We start from the raw sequence: 21,937 nt of genomic DNA, 5'->3' as shown, positions 1-21,937 counted from the left end.
TTGCCTAATTTCTTTTCTTTATTGCCATTTTTCCTAGAAATTAAAACATCGAGCACGAGGTTCTTCACCTGATATCAGGCAAATCGATCTTGATGTAAATCGAACATATAGGGATCATATCATGTTTAGAGACAGATATGGTGTTAAGTAAGTCAATCAAAATGTATTTAATTCAGTCCTTACTTGTTTGCCTGTCCAATAGATTTTGACCTGTCTAAAACTTAGTTTAGTACTCAAGAAACTTGACAGACCTTTGAATGTAAACATTGCAGATTTCAGAAAGTGCTTAAAGAAATGTAATTGTCTCTGAATATTCAATTCAAAATCAGCTTGTTTAGCCTCCAACCCTGCCAGCTTTGCTCTTTAATGTGCAAAAAAAATGGTCACTGGAAATCTAAATGAAAAAGTTAAAATTGTTTTCCACCAGATGCTGTAGACTTTTTTTTTTTTTTTTACAAAATCTGAGAAAATTTGTTGGCCTCTGCTTAAATTGAAAGCAAAGAAAAAACTAATTATTTAATAAATTATTTATATATTTGTGAAATAATGTTATAATAACCATTTCTTCTCTAATAACTGTAATCTACCTCTGTAGCCGTTTAGCCTTCCCCAAGATTTTCTATTTTTTCCCTCTTTCATAATATAATGTTGAGAACCAAATAAAGCAACATTTTAGCTATGAACATAAAAATTATTTATATAATTAAACCTTGCAGTCTTAATACTTTTCAACTTTTTTGTAATATTTTTAACGTTGTATAAAGAATATTAGTTAACTATTTACATATTTTTAACATAAATACCTGCTGGGACAAATGACAGCATTGTTCTTAGGCTTCGGGATCAACACCCTGTTGAGATGAATGAGACTGATCTTACTCCTGTTCAAATGTATCATTTCATTCTTTTTTAGTAATGTCTTGAAGACCTCAGTACATTAGTTCACCTTCCAAAGATTATATTCATAGTCATAAGTTCAGTAAATTAGTTATTTTTTACTACTTTGTTTTTCATATTATTATAGCATGCTGTATAGTATACTAAAATCTGTGCCCTTGAGAATGTAGAGTCTCAATAAAATCCTTAAATTCTCTAGAAATCTAGAAATACACCTTTTGGGCAGTAACCCTTAATCTCTGGTAGAATGTGTAATATTGTGTATTTCCAGTGCCACTTTAGATGTCATTTGGTGAAAGTTTAGTAACCATATCCTGCACTAAATCCATGGAGTGCAGTTATTTTTTTTCTTGAAGTAAATTGCTCACCTTTTTAGCAGTTTGTTGTCTGTGAATGTTTTTGTGTTCATCCTTTTTTAGTCTGTTAGTGGGAACACTTAGAGTAAATAGTACTAAAATGATACTAGTTTCAGGTAGTTAATGCTAGACAATAATGATATTGTGCCGTTTACATTTAGTTTTTGATTGGCCACTTCCCTCTGTTGTCTTTGTGTACAGAGTCCCTTTAAAGTTTATTGAAGCCTCATAATTGTAGCCCTACCAAATTCAGTGTTCATTTGGTCAGTTTCACAGCCAGAGGGTTTTAAAGTTAAAAATTAAAGCAATACATATTAAAATATACATTGTTTTAAAAAGTAAGCTAAACATTTCACTGTCATGACAACAGAAATCACAAATGTCAGAATATTTTGTTTAAAATATATACATAAAGATAAACAAAAAAAATTAGTGAAGGAAGTTTGTGTGTTTATATAAAAAATAAAGGGAAATAGTGTGTGTAAGATGTCTTTGCTCAGTTAAATCTGATTCCAGGAGAAGTTAGACCAAAATTTTCTCATCTAATGTATTACTAATTTAGTATTCACAAGCCTGACTTAAGAATGTGTAGTGTTTCATACATACATTGACATTAAACCTTGAGAGAACGCTGAATGCTCTTTTTTGTTTTAAAATTCTTCAACTGAATTAATGAAGTGTGATGTAGTTTTTTAAAATGCTGAACACAATCTGTTTATGAAGTTCAAATGTAGATACGAATGAAGCCTTTTATTCTCTTTTTTGTTTATCTGCCAACACAGATTGTCTTTAAAGTGTGCCCCCTTTTTTCCTTGTGAAGTGGATCTGTGTTGGATGAATAAGAAAAACTGTGGCTAAATGCAAATTTTCATCATATGAAAATAAACATGCTTTAATCACCCAATGCGCAATCAAAGACCAAATAAAGCAAAATACAGAAATTCCCCTTAAAAAAATAACTCCGGTTTAATGTCTAGTACCATAATAATTCTTCATCATTCTAACAGTTAAAGGAAGATAGCAATTGAAAGTTCCATTCTTTTGCCCATATTGTTTCTGTGGCAATAGTAAAACTTTGGACAAAATATGCGAATTGAAGGCTTAAAATAAAAATAAAAAATAATCAATCCTCCTCCCTTCTCCTGACCTCTGTACAGTATTAACAGCACATCTAGTTACGTTTATAAATATGTCGTATCCACTCACATAATCATGCAGTGAGCATGTTCAGAGGAAACACCGTTAATAGACATACGGAAGGTTTTCTCTAAGTTTTACAAACTATCCTCTCCTATCACCATTAATGGAAAATTTAACATTTTTGTTTGGTCAGAAGAGGAGGAACAAGACATTTACAAGTTTTGGTTCAGTGATGGGGAAGGGAAAGAATGCATTGGGTATGTAGGCTAGTTGACTAGATCTGTGCAAAACTCAGCAGCTTAATTTCTGTGCTTTCTAGTTTGGGTTGATATTGGCTGCATTCCCAAACTCTCTTTTCTGAACAAGCCTTGATGTTTAAGTTTGCTGAAGTTTACGCACAGTTCCAGTGAATCTTGTGTTTCATTATGGAAGTTATTCAGTGACTATACAGCCAGTATTACTTAATCTTGAAGTGGAGAGGAAGCAGAATCCACACTCTCAACTTTAATGGATTAACAAATAGTAATTTAACAGGATGGAGTAATACAGAAAGAAAAAGAGAGTAATTGTTAAACAGGGCAAAGCATTCTCAAAGCATGTATGAGAATCCGTAAGTTGTGTAAGACCAAGTACAGGATTGGGAGTCAGTCTTCCACGTGCTGTTCCTGGGTCTGCCACTCTGTGCTGTGGAACCTTGAAAGTCATTTAGGCCTAAATTTTCAAGACTGGTCTCTAAATTTTGTGTGTTTCACTTTAACTCAAGACATGTTGGGCCTATTTTCTTTCAGAACTGCTGAACACTTGTAACTCCCAGTGAAATGAATAAAAGCTGTTGGTGCTCAGTTGTTCTAAAAATTGGGTCCAAGGAGTGTCAGATCTGGCACCCAAAATTAGTTGATGCGTTAGATTGACTAAGAGTTACTTTTCCAAGCCTCACTTTCCCCATCTTTAAAATTTGTATGTTTACCCACTTATATCCTGGAGGGTTATATGGATTAGTTGTTTTATGTACTTTGCACATGTAAACCATTATAAGTAGTAAGTATTGTTTGATTATATTACATCTGTTTTGATTATAAAGTGTATTTCTCTTAAAATTAAACAAATTAAACTGGAGAAACAGATATACATGTATCCAGAAAGTAGATTCAGTAGTTTTGTTTTTCTGTTAAAAACAATGTTAAATATTTTCATTTGCTTACTGTCTTGTTTCTCCAGGCAACAATCCTTATTCCATGTTTTAGCTGCATATTCAATATATAATACGGTAAGTCATGTTTCCTGTACATTTGAGATCAAATATGGGCTTTTTAAATAATGTTGCAAAAATTACTGAAACCGTATCTCTTGCCACACATAAAGAGCTGAACCACTGCCAGCTCAGTCTGGCTGTAGTGGAGTTGGGAGCTTGAATTCAAACACTGTTTAAGTATTTCTGTTTGAAAATCAAATACATTACACTGGGGTTGGACTGGGTCCCCGGAGCCTATGGAAATGGAGCCTCTGGTAGGGAAACTTTGCAAAAAAAATTTCTTGGCTCATCTCCACTTGCACTGGCAGTACTAGGAGAAGGTAGTTTAGTTGGAGCCACAAGCTGCTGCCAATATCTTACTGTCAGCTCGAGAGAGCTAATCAATACAATAAAATACAAACAGCCCATCAACATTAGAGCACCTAACACTGCTGGACATGAATGTATATTAGCAAATTTTAGAGAAAAAAATTCTTGTGACTGAGGCATGAAAGGGCTGTTCTTTACAGGTCAGTTTGTGGGGTCATCTGATAGGCCACCATTTCTTGTCATGGGATAAGAGGGAAGGTCCTCTTATGGATTGGTAACTGGTTAAAAGACAGGAAACAAAAGGTAGGAATAAATGGTAAGTTTTCAGAATGAAGAGAGGTAACTAGTAGTGTTCCCCAATGGTCCGTACTGGGACCAGTCCTAGTCAACCTATTTATAAGTGATCTGGAGAAACAGGTAAACAGTGAGGTGGCAAAATTTGCACATGATACTAAACTGCTCAAGATAGTTAAGACCAAAGCAGACTCTGAAGAGCTTCAAAAAGATCTCACCAAACTAAGTGGCTAGCAAAATGGCAAATTACATTTATCAATATTAAATTTCAAGTTATGCAGATTGGAAAAAATAATCCCAATTATACATACAAAATGATGGGGACTAATTCAGCGCTCTCAAGAGAGAGATCTTGGAGTCATTGTGGATAGTAAGGATGTAAGCAACTAGTTGACACTATCTGATAAGCATAAACTTATTGGATAGTAGACAAGTCCCTTGACTAGTTGCTTCCTCCTCCCTCCTTGCTGCCTCTATTAGAAGAAGCAGGGGAGGAGATGGTGCTAGGGAGAGCTGGCTTAAAAGCCGGTTCTCCCCCAGCACCGTCTCTGTGGCGGGCAGGGGGTAGTAGGACCAGGCACTAGGCGGGAGTTAGCTTATTCCTGGCTCTCACTCAGTCCCAGATGCTGCACCTCTGCTTTTTAAATATATTAAGAGCCTGCCGCCGTGTATCAGCCTATTAAATGTATTAAGAGCCATTTAAAAGGCTGGTACACAGTGGGGAGGACCCAGCATGAGCAGGGAATCAGCTGTCCCAGCTCACGCCAGATCCCCCGGCTTTCACTTCAGCTTTTTAAATGTATTAAGGGCCAGGGCCAGGAGCTAACCCCACTGTGGCTCCCTCCTATATCAACTAGTTGACGGAAATTCCATCGACTAGTCGATTGATGGATTAAATTTTAACATCCCTAGTGGATAGTTCTCTGAAAACATTCACTTACTGTGCAGCAGTAGTCAAAAAAAAAAAATAGAATATTAGGATTCATTAAAAAAGGGATAGAAAGTAAGACCGAGAATATCTTATTGCCTCTATATGAAACCATGGTACGCCCACATCTTGAATACTGTGTACAGATACGATCACCTCATCTCAAAAAAAGTAGATTGGCATTGGAAAGGAGCAGCAAAATGAGTAGGGGTTTGGAACGGTTCCATATGAAGAGAGATTAAAACAACTGGGACTTTTCAGCATGGAAAAGAGGAGACAAGGTGGGGGATATGATAGAGGTGTATAAAATCATGACTGGTGTGGAAAAAATGAATAAGGAAAAATTATTTAATTGTTCGCATAACATAAGAACTAGGGGTCACCAAATGAAATTAATAGGTAGTAGGTTTAAAACAAACAAAGGAAGTTTTTTTCACACACAGCACAGTCAACATGTGGAACTCCTTGCCAGAGGATGTTGTGAAGACCTGGACTTTAACAGGGTTCAAAAAAGAGCTAGAGAAATTTATGAAGGTTTAGGGCTATCAGTGGCTATTAATCAGGATGGATAGGAATGGTGTCCCTAGCCTCTGTTTGTCCGAGACTGGAAATGGATAACAGAAGAGGAATCACTTGATGATTCACTATTCTGTTTGTTCTCTCTCTGAGGCATCTTGGCATTGGACTCTTTCGGAAGACAGGATACTGGGCTAGATGGAACTTTGGTCTGACCCAGTATGACCATTTTTATGTTATGTGCTCATAACAATTCTTCTTTGAGAGATGTGCGTGTCAGTTCTCCACTGTAGGTGTCGGTGCACCCCTGTGCCACTGATTGGAAGTTTTTAGAGCAGCGTCCTCATGGGCCGTGCAGGCACAGGGGCTGTTTGTGCACCTCTGTGCTTTGATGTTGGCCCCCCTCCTCAGTTCTTTTTCTACCGTCCCTGGCCTGAGGCGGTGCTCCAGAGCATTCCTCAGACTGAAAACTAGTTCTTCATCATCATCTACCTTAGTTGGATAATCAGTTACCTATTCATTAGGTAAGTTTCCTTAAAGTACAAGGGGAGGTACCAAACATGTCATTAATGCGTAAGATGACACGGTGTGTATTATAGACTGTTAATTTGTGTCTGTAAATGTTGGGGTACCTTGACTTAACTCTTTGGCCAGCCTGTGGGGCAATAGTGAAATCCATACTATTGATTGAGCCAAATCCATTGTCCTGGGGACAAATCTGTTGAGGCTCAAAGGCCATCTGGCTACTGACAACTATTAATGTGCTTTGTTCCACAATAAATCTGACTCGGGTGCCTTCATATCTTATCTGAGTCTGTGATCTTTGGGGCCTCTCATAATGTCTGTTATGCTAGCTAACTGCGCAGAGATGAGATGATATACTGAAGGAGCATACAAAAATGCATGCAGCCTAACATTTATCAACACTAACAGAGCAGACCTGTCAGAACGCCACATCAGTGTATCCTAAATTTACTCTATCACTGTCCTAAATACTACAGGGCACAAAAAGATAGGGTCCTAAGAGTCAAACTCATCATTATGGAAAAGTCTCTTTGCCCTGTCTCAGAACCGGGCCCCAAACCCTCTCTGGTTCAATCTAGTCCTCAGTTCTCCCTCCCTCCAGCACCAACAGTGCTGTTTCAGCTGCACCACTGCTGACCTCAGTGCTGTCCACCATTACCACACCACCAAATGATGGCACTGTCACTGTTGACAGTCCCACCATCTTTATCATCAAGTCCAGCACCTCTGACCACTTCACCCTTCACACCAGCACCGCAATTGCACTCCACAGCGACCTCCTTCTGTTGCAATATTTAACGCTCACAGCACCATCTCAGATACCCTTTTCCAGTGAGATGATGAAAATAGAGGCAGTTTTTTTCACCTCATCATTCCCCTCCTACTTTTCTACCAACTCCATCAGCTCCATCATGGTCAAGATCATCTTACGCCAGGGATTTCCCTTTGTGGTATGGTCCTTCATGGATGGGGCCTCCTATGTCTTACCCTGGACAGTGCAATGCTGGAGTCCATGAGCACCTCATTATAGAGGGATGTCTGCTAAGCACTGCCATGCTGTGACTCGCAGCAAATCTCCTTCTCCGTCCCCAAACCCTCCAGCTACAAGGGAAAAAACCTTTTCCACCACATCAAGTCATTGGCCCCAGATACCTCACCAATTCATCTTCCTCACCAGACAAAACCATTGTTCCATTTCCCTCCTCCTCCCCTCTCCTGACAGTGGATGATTTCACCCATTTTCAGGAACTCTTCAAGAATGTAGCTACAGAGCTCTACATCATTCTTGAGGAAGTTACAGAAAATTCTGAGCTTACTAATATTCTGCAATTGGCATCTTTGTCTAAGATGGCCCTGCCTATCAACCCTGCTGAAATAGACCCTGTCCAAACCATCTGGCAAACACCAGCCACCATAACTCCCACATGTAAAAGAGTGGACAGGAAATATTATGTTCCTCCTAAAAGTTCGGATTTCCTCTTCCCACACCCAGCCTCAAATTCCTTGGTTGTTGAAGCTGCTCACCAAAAGAACAAACAGAACTGTTCTACTCTTTCTGACTGAGATAGCAAAAGGCTGGATCTTTCTGGTTGTAAAGTTTGCTTTTTCTATCCTACAGTTTAGAGTAGCCAGTTACCTGGCCCTCCTCAGCAAATACAACCAAAAGAACTATTCTAAGTTTATTTACGTTATTAATGCCATTCCTGAGGCAAAGAGGCAGCAATTCAAAGTGATGATAGCAGAGGATCATCTTCCACACTGTGCTTCAGGCTGTGCTCACCGCTACAGACATGGCTGCAAGGTCTACAGCTACTGCCAGTCATGCAACCAGTCTCCTGGCTTAATTCCTAGTCTTTTCCATGGGAGATACAATCTACGGTAGAGGACCTCCAGTTTGACGGAGAGAAACTTTTTACTGCTAAGACAGTGAGGTCCTCCATACCATGAAGGACTCCAGGCCTGCTTTCCATTCTCTTCGCACCCATATACAGCATGTAGGTGATGACAATATAGATATCCACTATACCCAAGACCATGTTACCCTGCATATTCACAACAGCCCTAGCGACCTTATAATCAGCATTAACCTCAGCATAAGGCCCATGTCTCAGCACAGTCCAATAATCATATTTGAGGAAATAGTTGAGGGTTTAGAAAACCTCTCTCTCCAGTTCTGACAACATCTTCAAAAATATTTGGTCACCTATCTCTTCCCTTTCTATAACAATCAGCATGCCATCACCTCAGATGGATTCTGCAAACTATCAGGTTAGTCTATACCATCATCTTCATATCAGTACCCCTTACCCAACTCCCCTTCCTGGCCCTATTCTGGGAAGACTCTCGTGAACAGGTGCTTCTCTAGGAGATTCAACGTCTCCTCCAACTTGGAGCTATACAACTCGTACCAGCACAGTCTGGGAGGGAGGGATTCTATTCCCACTGTTTTTCACAGAAAAGAAAAATGGAGGATGGCACCCAATTCTTAATCTCAGAGCTCTGAACAGATCTGAAAAAATCAGTTCTGGAGCACTGGTGACCATCTCAGTCATTATTCCTCTGCTGGAGCAGGGAGGTGGGTTTTCGTCCCTTGACCTTCAAGATGGATGTTTTCATGTAACTATACATCCAGCTTGCAGACTTTTTCTCTGATTTTGTTCTCGGTCACAATCACTACCAGCACAGAATCTTACTTTTTGTGGCCTCTCCACAGACCGAGAGTTTTTTCCAAGATTTTGGTGGTAGTAATTGTGCATCTCAAAAAGAAAGGTATTATTGTTTTCTCATACCTGTATGACTGCCTCCTGAAGTCACCTTCCCTACAGGATTCCCAATGAAGCATCCTTACAACCATCTGTTGTTTCCAAAACCTCAGCCTACAAATGAACAAAAACAAATCCACACTCAAAAGCTATAGTTTATAGGAGCTCTATTAGATGCAGTAACTACAATTGTGTGTCTTCCACATGACGGATTCAGCAGCATCAAGGCCTTGGTAAACAAGCTGCAGAGTAGTCCTCAGGTAACAGCTCACAACTGTCTCCAACTACTCAAACACATGGCCGCCTGCAATGTAGTGGTTACTGGAAAACGGCATCTGAGCGAGGTCATGATACAGTGCTGTTATGCAGTATTTTCAGGGATGGTTGAGTACAGTTTACAGACAAAACATTACTTCCTCAACAAGCTCCTCTCCATCCCTCCTGTGGCCAAATGTTCCCTTACTTGGTGGACACAGCGGTGGATATAGGGCAGGGCAAGCAGGGCAGCTGCTCCGGGCCCCGCGCGTTAATAGGCCCCGCGCCAGCGCCAGGGGCAGACTGGCCTGGCGGGATACCGGGAATTTCCCGGAGGGCCATCCGCCAAAGGGCCAGCCGGCGGCTGCTGGAGGAGGAAGGGGGAGGATTGTGGCGGGGCGCCACAGCCCCGCACTTTGGAAATTCCCTGGCGCCGGCCAGTATGGTCCACATGGGGCCGAGGGAGTGCATGCGCGGCGTACTGAAACGCCGTGCAACAGCTGAGAGGGGAGACGCCCGGGCGTGGCATGGCATGGTGTGACGCCACGGCCCGGGACTTTAAAACCACATGGCCCAGCGTTGCACTGCACGGAGGCACGTAGCCTGGGCCAGGGCCACAGCCGCCCTGCACACTGGAAGGAAGAAGGTGGGTGGCAGAGGAAGAGGATTGTGCTGAGGGGAGGGGGGCAGGTCAGGAGAAGAAAGAGGAGGAGAGATGACATGCCAGGGGCCCAAGTGGAGGCAATGAGGAAAAGGGCAGGAGGGGAGGTGGAACAGGGTGATGCTGGGAGAGGAGAGGGTAAGGGCATTGGGGGCTAAAGGGAGGAGGGGGAGATGCTGGGAGAAGGCTTGAAAGGAGGGGTGGGCGTGAGGAAGACGGGGATGGAGCAAGGCATGTGTGAGGGCACAGGGGCATGAGGAGAATGGAGGCAGAGGGTGGTGAGGGGGGGTGGGCATCAGGGAAAAAGAGGGGGCAAAGGGTGCAGGGGCAGTGAGGGAAGGAGGAGGCACCAGGAGGGTGCAGGGGTAAGGGAAGGTGCAGGTGCCAGGGGATTCTGGGGGTGAAGCAGAAGGGCAAACACCTGTAGGGGAGGGACCAGCACCAGAAGGAGAGAGGCAGGCAGGTGTGCAGAGGGAGGTGTTAGGAGAGGGGATGAGGAGGGGGTAGCTCACATGATCACTGTGGGGCTACTGGAGGAGTGGGCATGGGGGGGGACCCCTTTTTTCTGTTTTTTCTCAAAGGGGGGGCCCCATGATATTGTGCTGCCCTGGGCCCCGCAAAACTCTCATCTGCCTCTGGGTGGACAATCCTGTGCAATCTATGTTTGGGGGGTCCCCTTCACATGACAGGAACCATCCATCACTATCACAATAGACACCTCCCTCACAGAATGGGGAGCGCACCTTTTGGACCATACTGTTCAGGGTCTGTGGTCCACCTTAGAAAGATCATTCCACATAAATGTACTGGAGATTTGAGTTGTCAGGTACACTTGCCTCCAGTTTTTCCCTTTCATTGAAAGCATACATGTCCGGATCTACACCAAAAACATAGCCTGCCTGTTCTACATAAACAGGCAAGGCGGAGCTCAATCCCACATGCTTTGCACAGAATCCATGGCGCACTGGAATGGGTGACTCTGATACAACAATAATCTTCACCCTGATATGTACTATTTTATAGTCACAGTGGAGCACTCACAGGGGGAATCTCGAAGAGGTGATTACTTAGTGTTGATTGTAAGGTGTTTAGGGTTACAGTTAGGATTAAAACTGATTGCTTGGACTGGACTTCCTTTGTTTTCTACAGCACATTATTTCGATAAGTAATTTATTCTACATGGAAGGTGCTGTTTAAAATCAATGGGTATTGTATAGGCATTGTTGTCTTTAAACAAGTAGAAAAAATAGTATGTAGGCTTGTTGCATTTTTCTTTTATTTGTATCAGACTTCTTAGCTAGCTAGTTTCCTTTTTATCTTTCAGCATTAAAGCAAATTAAAAGGCTTTCTTGGCCAAAGTGCTTCTGAAGAACCCATCTGTCTAAAAGATTGTCTCAATAATTATCTCTTTCTCATCAAATATACATTAGCAGCTGATTTTGTAAAGTCAGTAATAATCCTTACTTAAGCAGTCTGTTTCTTATTGCCGATTCCCACCATAGGAGTTAATATAGTACTACAGTAGCCTTGTGGGTTTTCCTGTTTTTCATTGCTACAGTTTTTGGAATAAGAGGAGAGCTGTCTCTGTCTCACTTGCTTATGTATCTGCCATATCTCCTTGCCATATATTATGCTATTAAACTTGCACATGGACTGTGACATAGAATAGAAAGCACATCTGTTTTGGATGTAGATTCATATAAATTATATGTGAACATTTTAAAATAAAGGATTTCATATACATATATGTTGTATTTAACAAAAGGCCAAAGCTAGTTCAAACACCAGTTGGAAAACAGTGGGTCATCACTTCTGGTATATGTTTTGTCTTTGTATAGTCATGGTAATAGAATTTAAAGGAGAATTTTAACCATGAAAATGGTGTATTGTCTCATTGTTTTGGGTTTTTACACAAAATTAACATTTCCTGGCCTCTAAATTTCAGGAAGTTGGATATTGTCAGGGAATGAGCCAGATCACAGCTTTACTCCTCATGTATATGAATGAAGAAGATGCCTTCTGGGCCCTGGTGAAACTACTCTCAGGTCCCAAACATGCTATGCACGGTATGGAATTTCAGCTCATGTAGTTACAAATTTAATTTCAGTATATCTTAATTAGATTATATGTTCTTTGAGATGGGGTCCTGTGTATTTGTGTATTTGGTGCCTAGCACATTGGAACCCTTATCTTGCGTGGTGCTATTGCATGTTAATACAGTACAATAATGTTTAAATAATCTCTGAAAAAATATGGTTAACACTTCTCTACAATTTCATATGATCGTTTAATAGATTATATCCTACAAATAGTCATCAATGAAAATTAAAGGTTTCCTTTCCTCTTACGTTGTTCTCCTTGTGTCCCATTACAATACTTGTGTGTGTGTTTGCATGTGATTTAACTGCTTAGGAAAATTCTGGGGAAAGTATCCAAAAGTTCTCTGTCATTTTATTTAAATGTATCAGTGTCTTTGCTTCAGCTCTTGGTGTCACTGATTTGTTCTGTAAAGTAGTGTAACAAATACCACTTTTGTCAGAGCCTTGTAAAATGCAAATGTAGCTGCTATTCCATATTAAATGCTGCACTTGCAGGTATTTATTTTTAAGATCTATGTTTCTGGACTCCATTGCTGATATTCATGAAAGTTACTTCAGTTATCTTTGCCTGGCAGTGTTGAAATTTGGTTCTGCAGACAATTATAAAGCAATAGAACAGTAATAAAAATCATAAAAACTGTTAAATGGCTGTGAAATTCACTGGCAAAGCTGGAAATCTAGTGAAAATCTGTAGTAAAAAGAGTCTCCACATCCTGGTTGTCATCGTGGCACCAAGTGTCTTCCTCTCGGTGCCAGTCTCCATTTCTCTAGCGTGGATATAGAGACTGGGGTTGATCCCTCACCCACTGGTGTGCTCGCTAGCTGAGGCATCAGAGATCATCTTTGTCAGGGGATTGTTAGTACCAAATGGAGCAGATTGTTTGCTTTCTTGGACATCAGCCAGTGTGAGGTCACTGAACACCATGTCGGAGCCACGTTTTCTCCCCCTGGTGCTGTCCTCAGCACCATGTCATCCCAGCCAGCACAGTGGCTTCTGGGACCATGGCCTTTTCAGTAGTGGCTGTGGACCCCAAGGGGTTTTCCAATCCAAACCCAGGCTTCGGATACACTCTCTGCCCCCTCTCCCAGTCAAGCTCTGGCACTGGAGACAGTCAGAACAACCACCCTGCCAATGCAGGAGGAGATAAAAGACCCACCCTCACGAACAGGGGAAGGGTAGATGGGCCAACACTCTTTATCCTCGTCCACAAGCAAGGCTATTGTGGCACCCCCAACGGGTCCCCCAGGACTTTTAAATAGGCTTGAAACTCCAAGCAGAGGAAATGGAGGAGTTCACAGACACCCTATTTGTGGTATTGGGTCAGGTCACCCCGGCTCAGGTGGCATTGCTCTTGCATGAGTGAATCACTAAGATAGCTGAGGCCCTGTGGCAGACTCCCTCTTCCCTCCACCTGATTTCAGAAATGGCTGAGCAGTGTCCATACATAATGCGGCATGGTTACTGTTGTCGGGCTTGTTACCAGAGGCCTGGCATTCCATTCAGGATCTCCCAGTTGATGAGGTGACTGACCATGAAAATGATCTAGTTTTTTGAAAGCGGTTTCCTTTAGGGTTTCCATAACTGCCCCCCCAGATTTAGGCTAAAGAATTAGTGTATGAATGAAAAGAACAGCAATACCCTTGATCATTATTATTCCATGAGGAGTAACAGTTAGTTCGAACTAAGGGGTTTATCTCAGAATCCCGCTTCTCTGCCGCGTTTAGACACGGGCAGTTACTTCGGGCTAGTCTCTTTCCAAAATGGCGACCAGCCGGGAATATGCTAATCAAGCACGGGATATTTAAATCCTACGCTTCATTAGCTATTTCGGTTGCCCTCATTAGCCTCCTTAGTTCGAACTAGGGGGCTAGTGTAGACATACCCAATGAGTTTTCACCCACAGTTTGTCTTCCTTGTAAACTCAGCTGAGGCAATGAAAGTCCATCTGGGTGCTTGCATTCTCAGACGTAGCACCAGTTAAAATGTCTGCAGGTTACCTATGGCCGGAGTTTCACTTTAGAAGCCCATGGTTGTCAAATTATGCTCTTTGCTTATTAACTCCACATCTGAGTGAGGATCTGCCTAACACATTCTTTCTCTACCCTTGCTGCTGCACAGGTTATGACAGCTGTGTGGTTTGTGTCTTCTCTGTGAATACACTTGGAGAGCAGACCTGCTAAGAAGGTTCCTTTTTATACTCACTGTTGAGGGCCAAAACCACACTTCAGATTTCTGGTTTTAAGCTTTTTTTTGGACTCTGTCAATAAAAAAGTTAGCTTTGCTCACCTTGTGCTTTTATAGTGGTGCAGACTAAATCAGAGTCAATACAACTTGAATGCATCATAGCTATTATTAAATTGTAAATAGGAAAATGGCTGAGAGTTTAGCACAGTAGCGTGGACAGTAAAACCTACACTTATTTTTTTATGTAAATTATTTTGTGAGTTGCTGTCATTTTGGGTAATAGAACCAACACACTTTTAAGGCATTAGATACATTTTGTGAAACTTACCCTATTATATGTTCCACTTGTGCCTCTTTTTTCCTAGGCTTTTTTGTTCCTGGTTTTCCAAAACTGTTGCGGTTTCAAGAACATCATGAGAAAATACTGAAGAAGTTTTTGTCTAAACTTAAGCAACACTTGGTGAGTAAAGCCCATCATCTTGTTTCAGTCCAGCCAATCTGTTGATTTAGAATGCTACAAATACGGCAGATGGATATTGGGTTCTAATCAGGAAAAGTCCTATTGCTGTTACATGAATGAAGTCTTGGGGAGTTTTGGCTGAAATGGGACATTGATTGGCCTCTTAAAATCAGATAGGCAGTAACATCTCTGAGTGCTGGTTTCCTGAAAAGATTTGGGTCTTTTGTAAATGCAATCAAAGATTTTACTATTTAGCAAACTCATAGGTACTGAATGTTTTACCACATGCAGAATTGATCACATAGCCCTTATGACAGTGGTCCCCAACCTTTTGAGGTTGTCGGGCGCCAGGGGGTGTGGCCGTTCGCCCGCTGGGCGCCAGGGGGCGGGGACACTTGCGCGCCTGGGGGCGCCCCCCCCCATAGCCGCATGCCCGGGGGCGGCCCCCCCCATAGCCGCTTACCCGGGGCTGGGGCCCCCCCATAGCCACGCGCCCGGGGCCGGCACTTCCCCCTCCCCCCTGCAAGCGCCGCGCGCCCGGGGCCGACGCTCCCCGCAAGCGCCGCGCGCCCGGGGCCAGGCCAGCCCCGAGCACCTGGCGGGCGCATGTTGGGGACCACGGCCTTATGATATCGGGAGACTTTGTAATCGGAGAACTCACTTTTCTTTCAGTAGTGTTCATATGGCTGCTCTACTTCAGGTGCACATGCACCTTTTGATCAGAGATTTTCTATTAGCTGTGTGTGTTAGCACGCTTATGTATCCAACATATCCTTGTGCCTCTCACAAGCATATATAGGCCTCTTTGGGGAGCTTTCCTCATTCCATCTCAGGCCGTGGTGGTTGAGAAGGAAACCTCTGGGCATCTGCCCTGAACATGCTTCAGCTATTCCCATATACATTGTACCCATAGTATTTTGGTTTGCTATTGGTTTAGCGTTAGTTTTTTTTATTAATTACATACAACTACTATGTAAATAATGAAATAATTGATTTTCTTTCGTCTCCCTCAGCTTCCTCTGGGGAGCCTTACTTTCCTGTCAGGGCATGTCTGGCTTGCTAGTTTTCAAACATTGTCCTGTTGGGAGACTGTCCTGGTTAGCAGCAGCCACTATCGGAAATGCATTTTCTGAATCCAGAGCAGGGAAGAATGTGTAAATTCAATTGAGGCTGCTGCTGATAGAGCGCTCCCTTCACACTGCCTCTGAGTCAGGCCTCAGGGAAACCTTTGAAGAAGAGGAACTTGGACTCTCATCACAAGAAGCTGGCTCCTAAAAGGCCTCAACCTCCAGACTCGATACCATGTTACCTGTGGTTTTCTGAACCTGAAGCTGTGGGAACTAGTCTTTGTTTTCCAAATAGGCTCAGGACATAATTCAGTGAGGACTCGGCCCTTCCATGTGTTAAATGATTGGTATACACAAGAGGGCTTTCCCCAAACTCTTTGTTTTTATTGAGTCCAAAGTACAAATCTAAAATAACAATAGTTTAGACTGGAAAGTCTCAATCTTTTTCCTTTTGAGGCCCCCCAACGTGCTGTTAACATTCTACAGCCCATCCATGCCACACAACTGTTTTCAGTAGATTAAAAGTCAGGGCCAGAATTAGGGGGTAGCAAGCAGAGCAATTGCCAAGGGTCTCATGCCACGGTGCCTCCCAAAGTTAAGTTGCTGGAGCTTTGTCTTCAGCTCGGGGGAAAAGCTCAAGCTTTGGCTTCAGCACCAAGCGAAGGGGCTCATGATTCAACTTTCTGTCATAGGGCCTGGTGAATCTGACATTGGCCCTGCTACTGGTTTATTTTGGAGGACCCCCTGAAACCTGCTTCAGGGCTTTCTGTTGTGACCTGGGGCAGAGTACTGGAGTGCAGGGTCTGGGGGCGGGTATGGGTGCAGGAGCGAGGGGCAGAGGCTTGGAGCGAGGGAAGGGCTAGAGGCAGGCTCTGGATGAAAGACTTACATGGGCGAATCTCAACCAGCAGCCGAGCAGATTTCTCAAGCAGGCTCCCTGCTCCAGGCTACAGAGGCCATGTGCATCTGTGAATAGTTGCAGTCCTGAGGAAGGAGAGGAGTATGTTGCCCACTGCCTCTTCTTCAAACACGCAGCTCCCAGTGGCTGCAAACTGGCCAATGGGTTTGTGCTGGGGGCAGGGGCAGTGCGTGAAGCCCGTCCCCTTCCACCCTGGACTTGCAGCTGTTTCAAAGAGAAACAAGGCCCTGCAGATGCTTTTCTAAGGGATGTGTGGGGACAGATAGAGTTCCCTGTAAGGTGCGCATCATGCACCGAGAATTTCAATCGCACCCCCTTTCTCAGCATAGCGGCTGCCAGAGCTGGAGCTTGGGCCACAGTATTAAAAATAGCACTGAGGCTCCAGCTCCAGTCCTGGCACATGGGACAGCTGGGACCAGGGTTGTGTGGCGGCTGTTGGGACCAGGACTGCGGTACTAAAAATAGCACTTCAGCCCTGACTCAAGCCCTGGCACTTAGGGCATGGTGCCCTGAGGAGTGAAGACAGGCTACTACCGGTGCTGCCCTCAGCCCCATGGGAAGCGGGGAGGAGGCAGCAGCATGCTGGTAGCTGGGTTTGGCCTTCAGCTAGCAACCGAGTTGTGTTTCTTTCTTCCCTGGGAGGCCCAAGGGCCAGTCCTGTATTGCACGCTGGGGCCACCCTCCTCCCTGCCTTCCTTTGTCTCCCAGCCCCTGCCCATTTCTTCACCCCTCCCTGTAGCCCTGCCTTATCTTCCCATCTCCTGATCCGTCCTTCCCATCCTCCTGGTCTTGGCATTGCCTTCTGCCAGCTCTTCACTAGAGTTGGCAGCTCAGTGGTAGCAGACTTGGTCTTTCAGCCCTGTCTCGCGCACCCCACGCTGGGACGCTACACCTCGGCTCCCAGAGCTGGTTCCAAGGGGGGAATGGATCCCCAGGCTCTGTGAATCCACCAGTGCAGAGAGAGATTGGGGACTGCTGGAAAGCCCTGGCCTTCCAACGCAGCCTTTTGTTCCCCCAGCCAGAAGTTTGTGCGCCAAGGCCTATCCACCCCCTCAGCTGCCCCATGTACCAGCATGGAGCTGGGGTCACAGAGCTATTTTTAGTATCATGGTCCTGGCTCCAATTGCCATGCAGTCCTGGTTTTAACTGCTCCCAGGGCAGTGCTGCATGGTGGGCAGCTGCCCCATGAGCTGGGACTATAGCTGGGCCACAGTGCAGCAAGTCGTGTGTGAGGGTGCAGAGGGGCGTGAGGAGAACTGAGGCAGAGGGTGGTGTGGGAGTGGGCACCAGGGAAGAAGAGGGCAAGGGGGACAGGTGTTGGGAGGGCAGGGCAATGAGGGAAAGGGGAGGCACCAGGAGAGTGCAGATGCCAGAGTGATTGTGGGGGTGTAGCAGAGGGGAAGATAGGGATGGGCACCAGAGGACAGAGGTAAGGCAGGTGGATGGTGGAAGGTGTTAGGAGAGGGGACAGGCTAGAGGAGGGGTGGGCATGGTGGGGAAGGGAAGAGCAGGTGCAGGGATCAGAGAGGATGGGGAGGTGGGGCAGATCCCAGGAGGGCTGAGAGGGAGAAGAGCAGGAGTCAGGACAGCAGAGGAGGGGGAGGAGTGGGAGGCAACAACAGGCACCAGGGGAGCCGATGGGGCAAGGGGAGGGTGGGAGACATGGCAGCAGAGGGGAAAAGGGAGAGGATTATAATTTGGATGCCACAGTGGCACACATCTGAACACAACCTCAATATTGGTGCACAAGACAAAACGCACTCCACTTATGGATAGAAAATCTTAGAGGGAATACTGGGGAACAGGGCAGAAAGCTGTTCTGCAGGCCAGATCCGGTGGCTTGGTGTGCCAGATTTGGCCTGTGGGCTGTATTTTGCCCAGCCCTGGTCTAACATATGTATGGCTGCCACTTGGGCTTCGGTATGTACATTTTCTAAGCAGTCTGTCTTGATCTATGCTGCCAGATCCTATGTGGCACTTGGTAATGCGGCACTATCTTCAGTTCTGAACTCACTTCCTCCTTTGGGGGAATCCTGCTTGGGTGTCACTTGAAGTAGATGAGGAGTCCTGTGGCACCTTTGGGTATGTCTACACTACAAAGTTAATTCGAACTAACAGATGTTAGTTTGAATTAACTTTGATAGGCGCTACACTAGCGCTCCGCTAGTTCGAACTTAATTCAAACTAGCGGAGCGCTTATTTCGAGCTAGGTAAACCTCATTGCACGAGGACTAAAGCCTAGTTCGAATTAGCTAGTTCGAATTAAGGGCTGTGTAGCCACTTAATTCAAACTAGTGGGAGGCTAGCCCTCCCCAGCTTTCCCTGGTGGCCACTCTGGGCACCACCAGGGAAACTCTACTGCCCCCCTCCCGGCTACGGTGCCCGTGCCAGGTGCAAGCCTGCCAGCACCCAGCCAGCAGACCCTGCACCTGGCACGGCACGAACCAGCTACCCGCAGCCACCCAGCCCTCCGCCTCTTCCTGGGACCAGGCTGGCGGCTCCTGGGAGCTTGCCCGGGACTGCAAGAGGCGGGCGCCCGCCTGGTTTAGTGCGGAGATTGTGGACCTCATCCACAACCTCCGCACTAGGCACAGGAAAGTGGCCGTCTAGGGCAGGATTGCTGCCAGTCTGGCCACCTGGAAGCAGGTTTGCATGAAAATCAAGGTGGTCCACTGAGACCCCTGACCCTGAGCTTAGAATGTCCATACTGGGTCAGACCAAAGGTCCATCTAGCCCAGTAGCCTGTCTGCTGACAGTGGCCAACCATAGGTACCCTGGATGGGATGGACCAAAGACAGTGACTAAGCCATTTGTCTCGTGCCATCCCTCTCCAGCCTTCCACAAACTTTGGGCAGGGACACCATTCCTACCCCCTGGCTAATAGCACTCCATGGACCCAACCTCCATGAATTGATCTAACTTCTCTTTAAACTCTGTTCTAGTTCTAGCCTTCACAGCCTCCTGCAGCAAGGAGTTCCACAGGTTGATTATTTGCTTTGTCAAGAAGAACTTTCTGTTATTAGTTTGAAGCCTACTACCCATTCCTTTCCTTTGGTGTCCTCTAGTCCTTCTATTATGGGAACTAATGAAGAACTTTTCTTTATTCACCCTCTCCACACCACTCATGCTTTTATAGACCTCTATCATATCCCCCCACCGTCTCCTCTTTTCTAAGCTGAAAAGTCCCAGTCTCTTTAGCCTCTCTTCATATGGGACCTGTTCCAAACCCCTGATCGTTTTAGTTGCCCTCCCCTCTCCCACCCTCTCTCTTCCCCTCTCCCATCTCCTTTTCCCAGTTTCCCCGAGTTTTGTTCAATAAAGACAGATTCCATTTTGGAAGACACGTTATCTTTATTTTGTACATCAAGAAGAGGGCCTAGGGAAGGGCAAGTGGAAGGAGGTGAGGGAGGAATGGGGTACGAACCCCTGACGGGGAGGACTGGGGTGGCTCTGTGGGCTTCTCGGGGTGGAAGCTCTCCTGAAGCCCCTTGATTGACACCCCCCCTCCGGATGGCAGCCTGCGGCAAGTGCAGCTGGGCTGATGGCTGAGTGCTGTGATGTGCCGAGTGTGGGCACTCAGGGCACTCCAAGCCAGGACTGCTTTGCAAGCGGGGAACCCCTGAGAACTGTCTGTCCGGGGTGGGGGTCGGGTCCCTTTAAGCACAACCCTGGGCTAGCCTGAGACAGCTCCACGCTCTAAGTCCTAACCTGATGCCCTGCTGGCACTGGTTCCGGCCATCCTTAACCTCGGTTCAGGGTCCACTCAATGTGGACATGCTAGTTCAAATTAGCAAAATGCTAATACCAACTAGTTTTTAGGTCTAGATGCACTAATTCGAATTAGTTTAGTTCAAATTAATTAATTCGAATTAAGTTAGTTCGAATTAGTGCTGTAGTGTAGACATACCCTTGGAGACTAACAGATTTATTGGAGCATAAGCTTTCGTGAGCGAAGACCCACTTCGTCCGATGCATCTGATGAAGTGGGTCTTTGCCCATGAAAGCTTATGCTCCAATAAATCTGTTAGTCTCTAAGGTGCCACAGGACTCCTTGTCGCTTTTGTAGATTCAGACTAACATGGCTACCCCCTTGATACTTGAAGTACAGCATCCATAAGCACACCTACTGACAAAGACGAAAAGGTTATTCTTCAAAGTGTTAATTGAAGTGGAGCACCCATAGGGCTCCTCCTCAAGATAAAGAGGTCACCTTCTGCAGTAACTGCAGTTCAAGACGTGTGTCCCTATGCATACGCTGCTATGCACCCTCCTTTCCCTCTGCTTCGGATTGCTCTCTTTAGGTTATTTGGATGGAGAAGGAACTGAGGTCTATACTCTTAGTACGGAGCACATTGATACACAGAACACATGAATGTGTTGCTATTAGACAAATCTCTGATTAAGGGCTCAAGGGAAGCAGGCATGTATGAAGTAGAGAACCCATAGGAGGACATGTCTTGAAGAATTGCAACTTCTGCTCAAGGTGAGTCAACTCCTCATCACCCAAAGGGTAGCTGTGGTAGCAGGAATGATTTTTTTGGAACTTCTGCATAAGAAATGGTGTACTCCTAAGAAAGACTTAACAAACTGTTTACTTCTCAGTCCATTGGGGCAGGGACGGTTTCTATTGTTTTCATTACAATATTGAACGAAATTCAAGCCAAACAATAAGCTCATATAACCTTTTTTTTGTGGGAATATTACACTCACACATTATGATGAGAATAACTTCCTGATGACACTAGCTTTCACCATTCCTCTAAAATCTATTTGTTTCTGTTGAACATGAATAGTATACACTAATATTTAATCAATTTCTTTTTTTACTATGATCTGAGACTTTTTTAGACCATGCTCTGTCATATTAGTTTGGAAACATTCTCTTCATTACAGTAATAGATTACCGGTAATTCAAAATTGTAGGGTGTATCTTGTGATTTTTTTTTTTAAAAAACTGCATAATGAAAACAGAGATCCAGTAGCTCATTTGCCTTTGGAATGAAAATTATGGCTTCAATTTTCACAGTAGAGGTTATACAGGATGTGGACTACAGATTAAAGCTTCTTATTTTAATTTCAGAAGATTTTGTCTTACTGCTTAAAATGAACAGTGCTATCCTCTCTCACTTAATTTTTGAATAGGTGCTTTTAATCAAAGTAAACCAATAACTAAAATATTGATGTTTAAGAATGGTAGAATATGACTGGATAACAAAACCTCATGGTAGTAAGTAATTCTGCTGATACAATATTATTGTTATCTGTTATATTTAATAACCAAGAACAGTTTTTCCTCAGATTTTCTTGAAAAG

The 21,937-nt window shown here is 44.4% G+C and overlaps 1 protein-coding gene across 13 annotated transcripts in view; it reads left to right on the top strand.

Annotated features, from left to right (window-relative positions):
- Positions 1-21,937, top strand: part of USP6NL (USP6 N-terminal like) — a 239,654-nt gene that overhangs the window by 184,957 nt on the left and 32,760 nt on the right. For all 13 annotated transcript variants that reach the window (XM_075907624.1, XM_006130656.4, XM_075907816.1 and 10 more), the window contains 4 exons: positions 38-147; positions 3,612-3,660; positions 11,841-11,961; positions 14,545-14,639. In XM_075907624.1, the coding sequence (XP_075763739.1) occupies positions 38-147; positions 3,612-3,660; positions 11,841-11,961; positions 14,545-14,639 (375 nt within the window). The remainder of the gene's footprint in view (positions 1-37; positions 148-3,611; positions 3,661-11,840; positions 11,962-14,544; positions 14,640-21,937) is intronic.

Source organism: Pelodiscus sinensis, chromosome 1 (assembly GCF_049634645.1).
Source record: "Pelodiscus sinensis isolate JC-2024 chromosome 1, ASM4963464v1, whole genome shotgun sequence".
NCBI lineage: Eukaryota > Metazoa > Chordata > Testudines > Trionychidae > Pelodiscus > Pelodiscus sinensis.
Note: the sequence above shows the minus strand (reverse complement) of the source record. Positions and strands in the feature narration are given on the sequence as shown.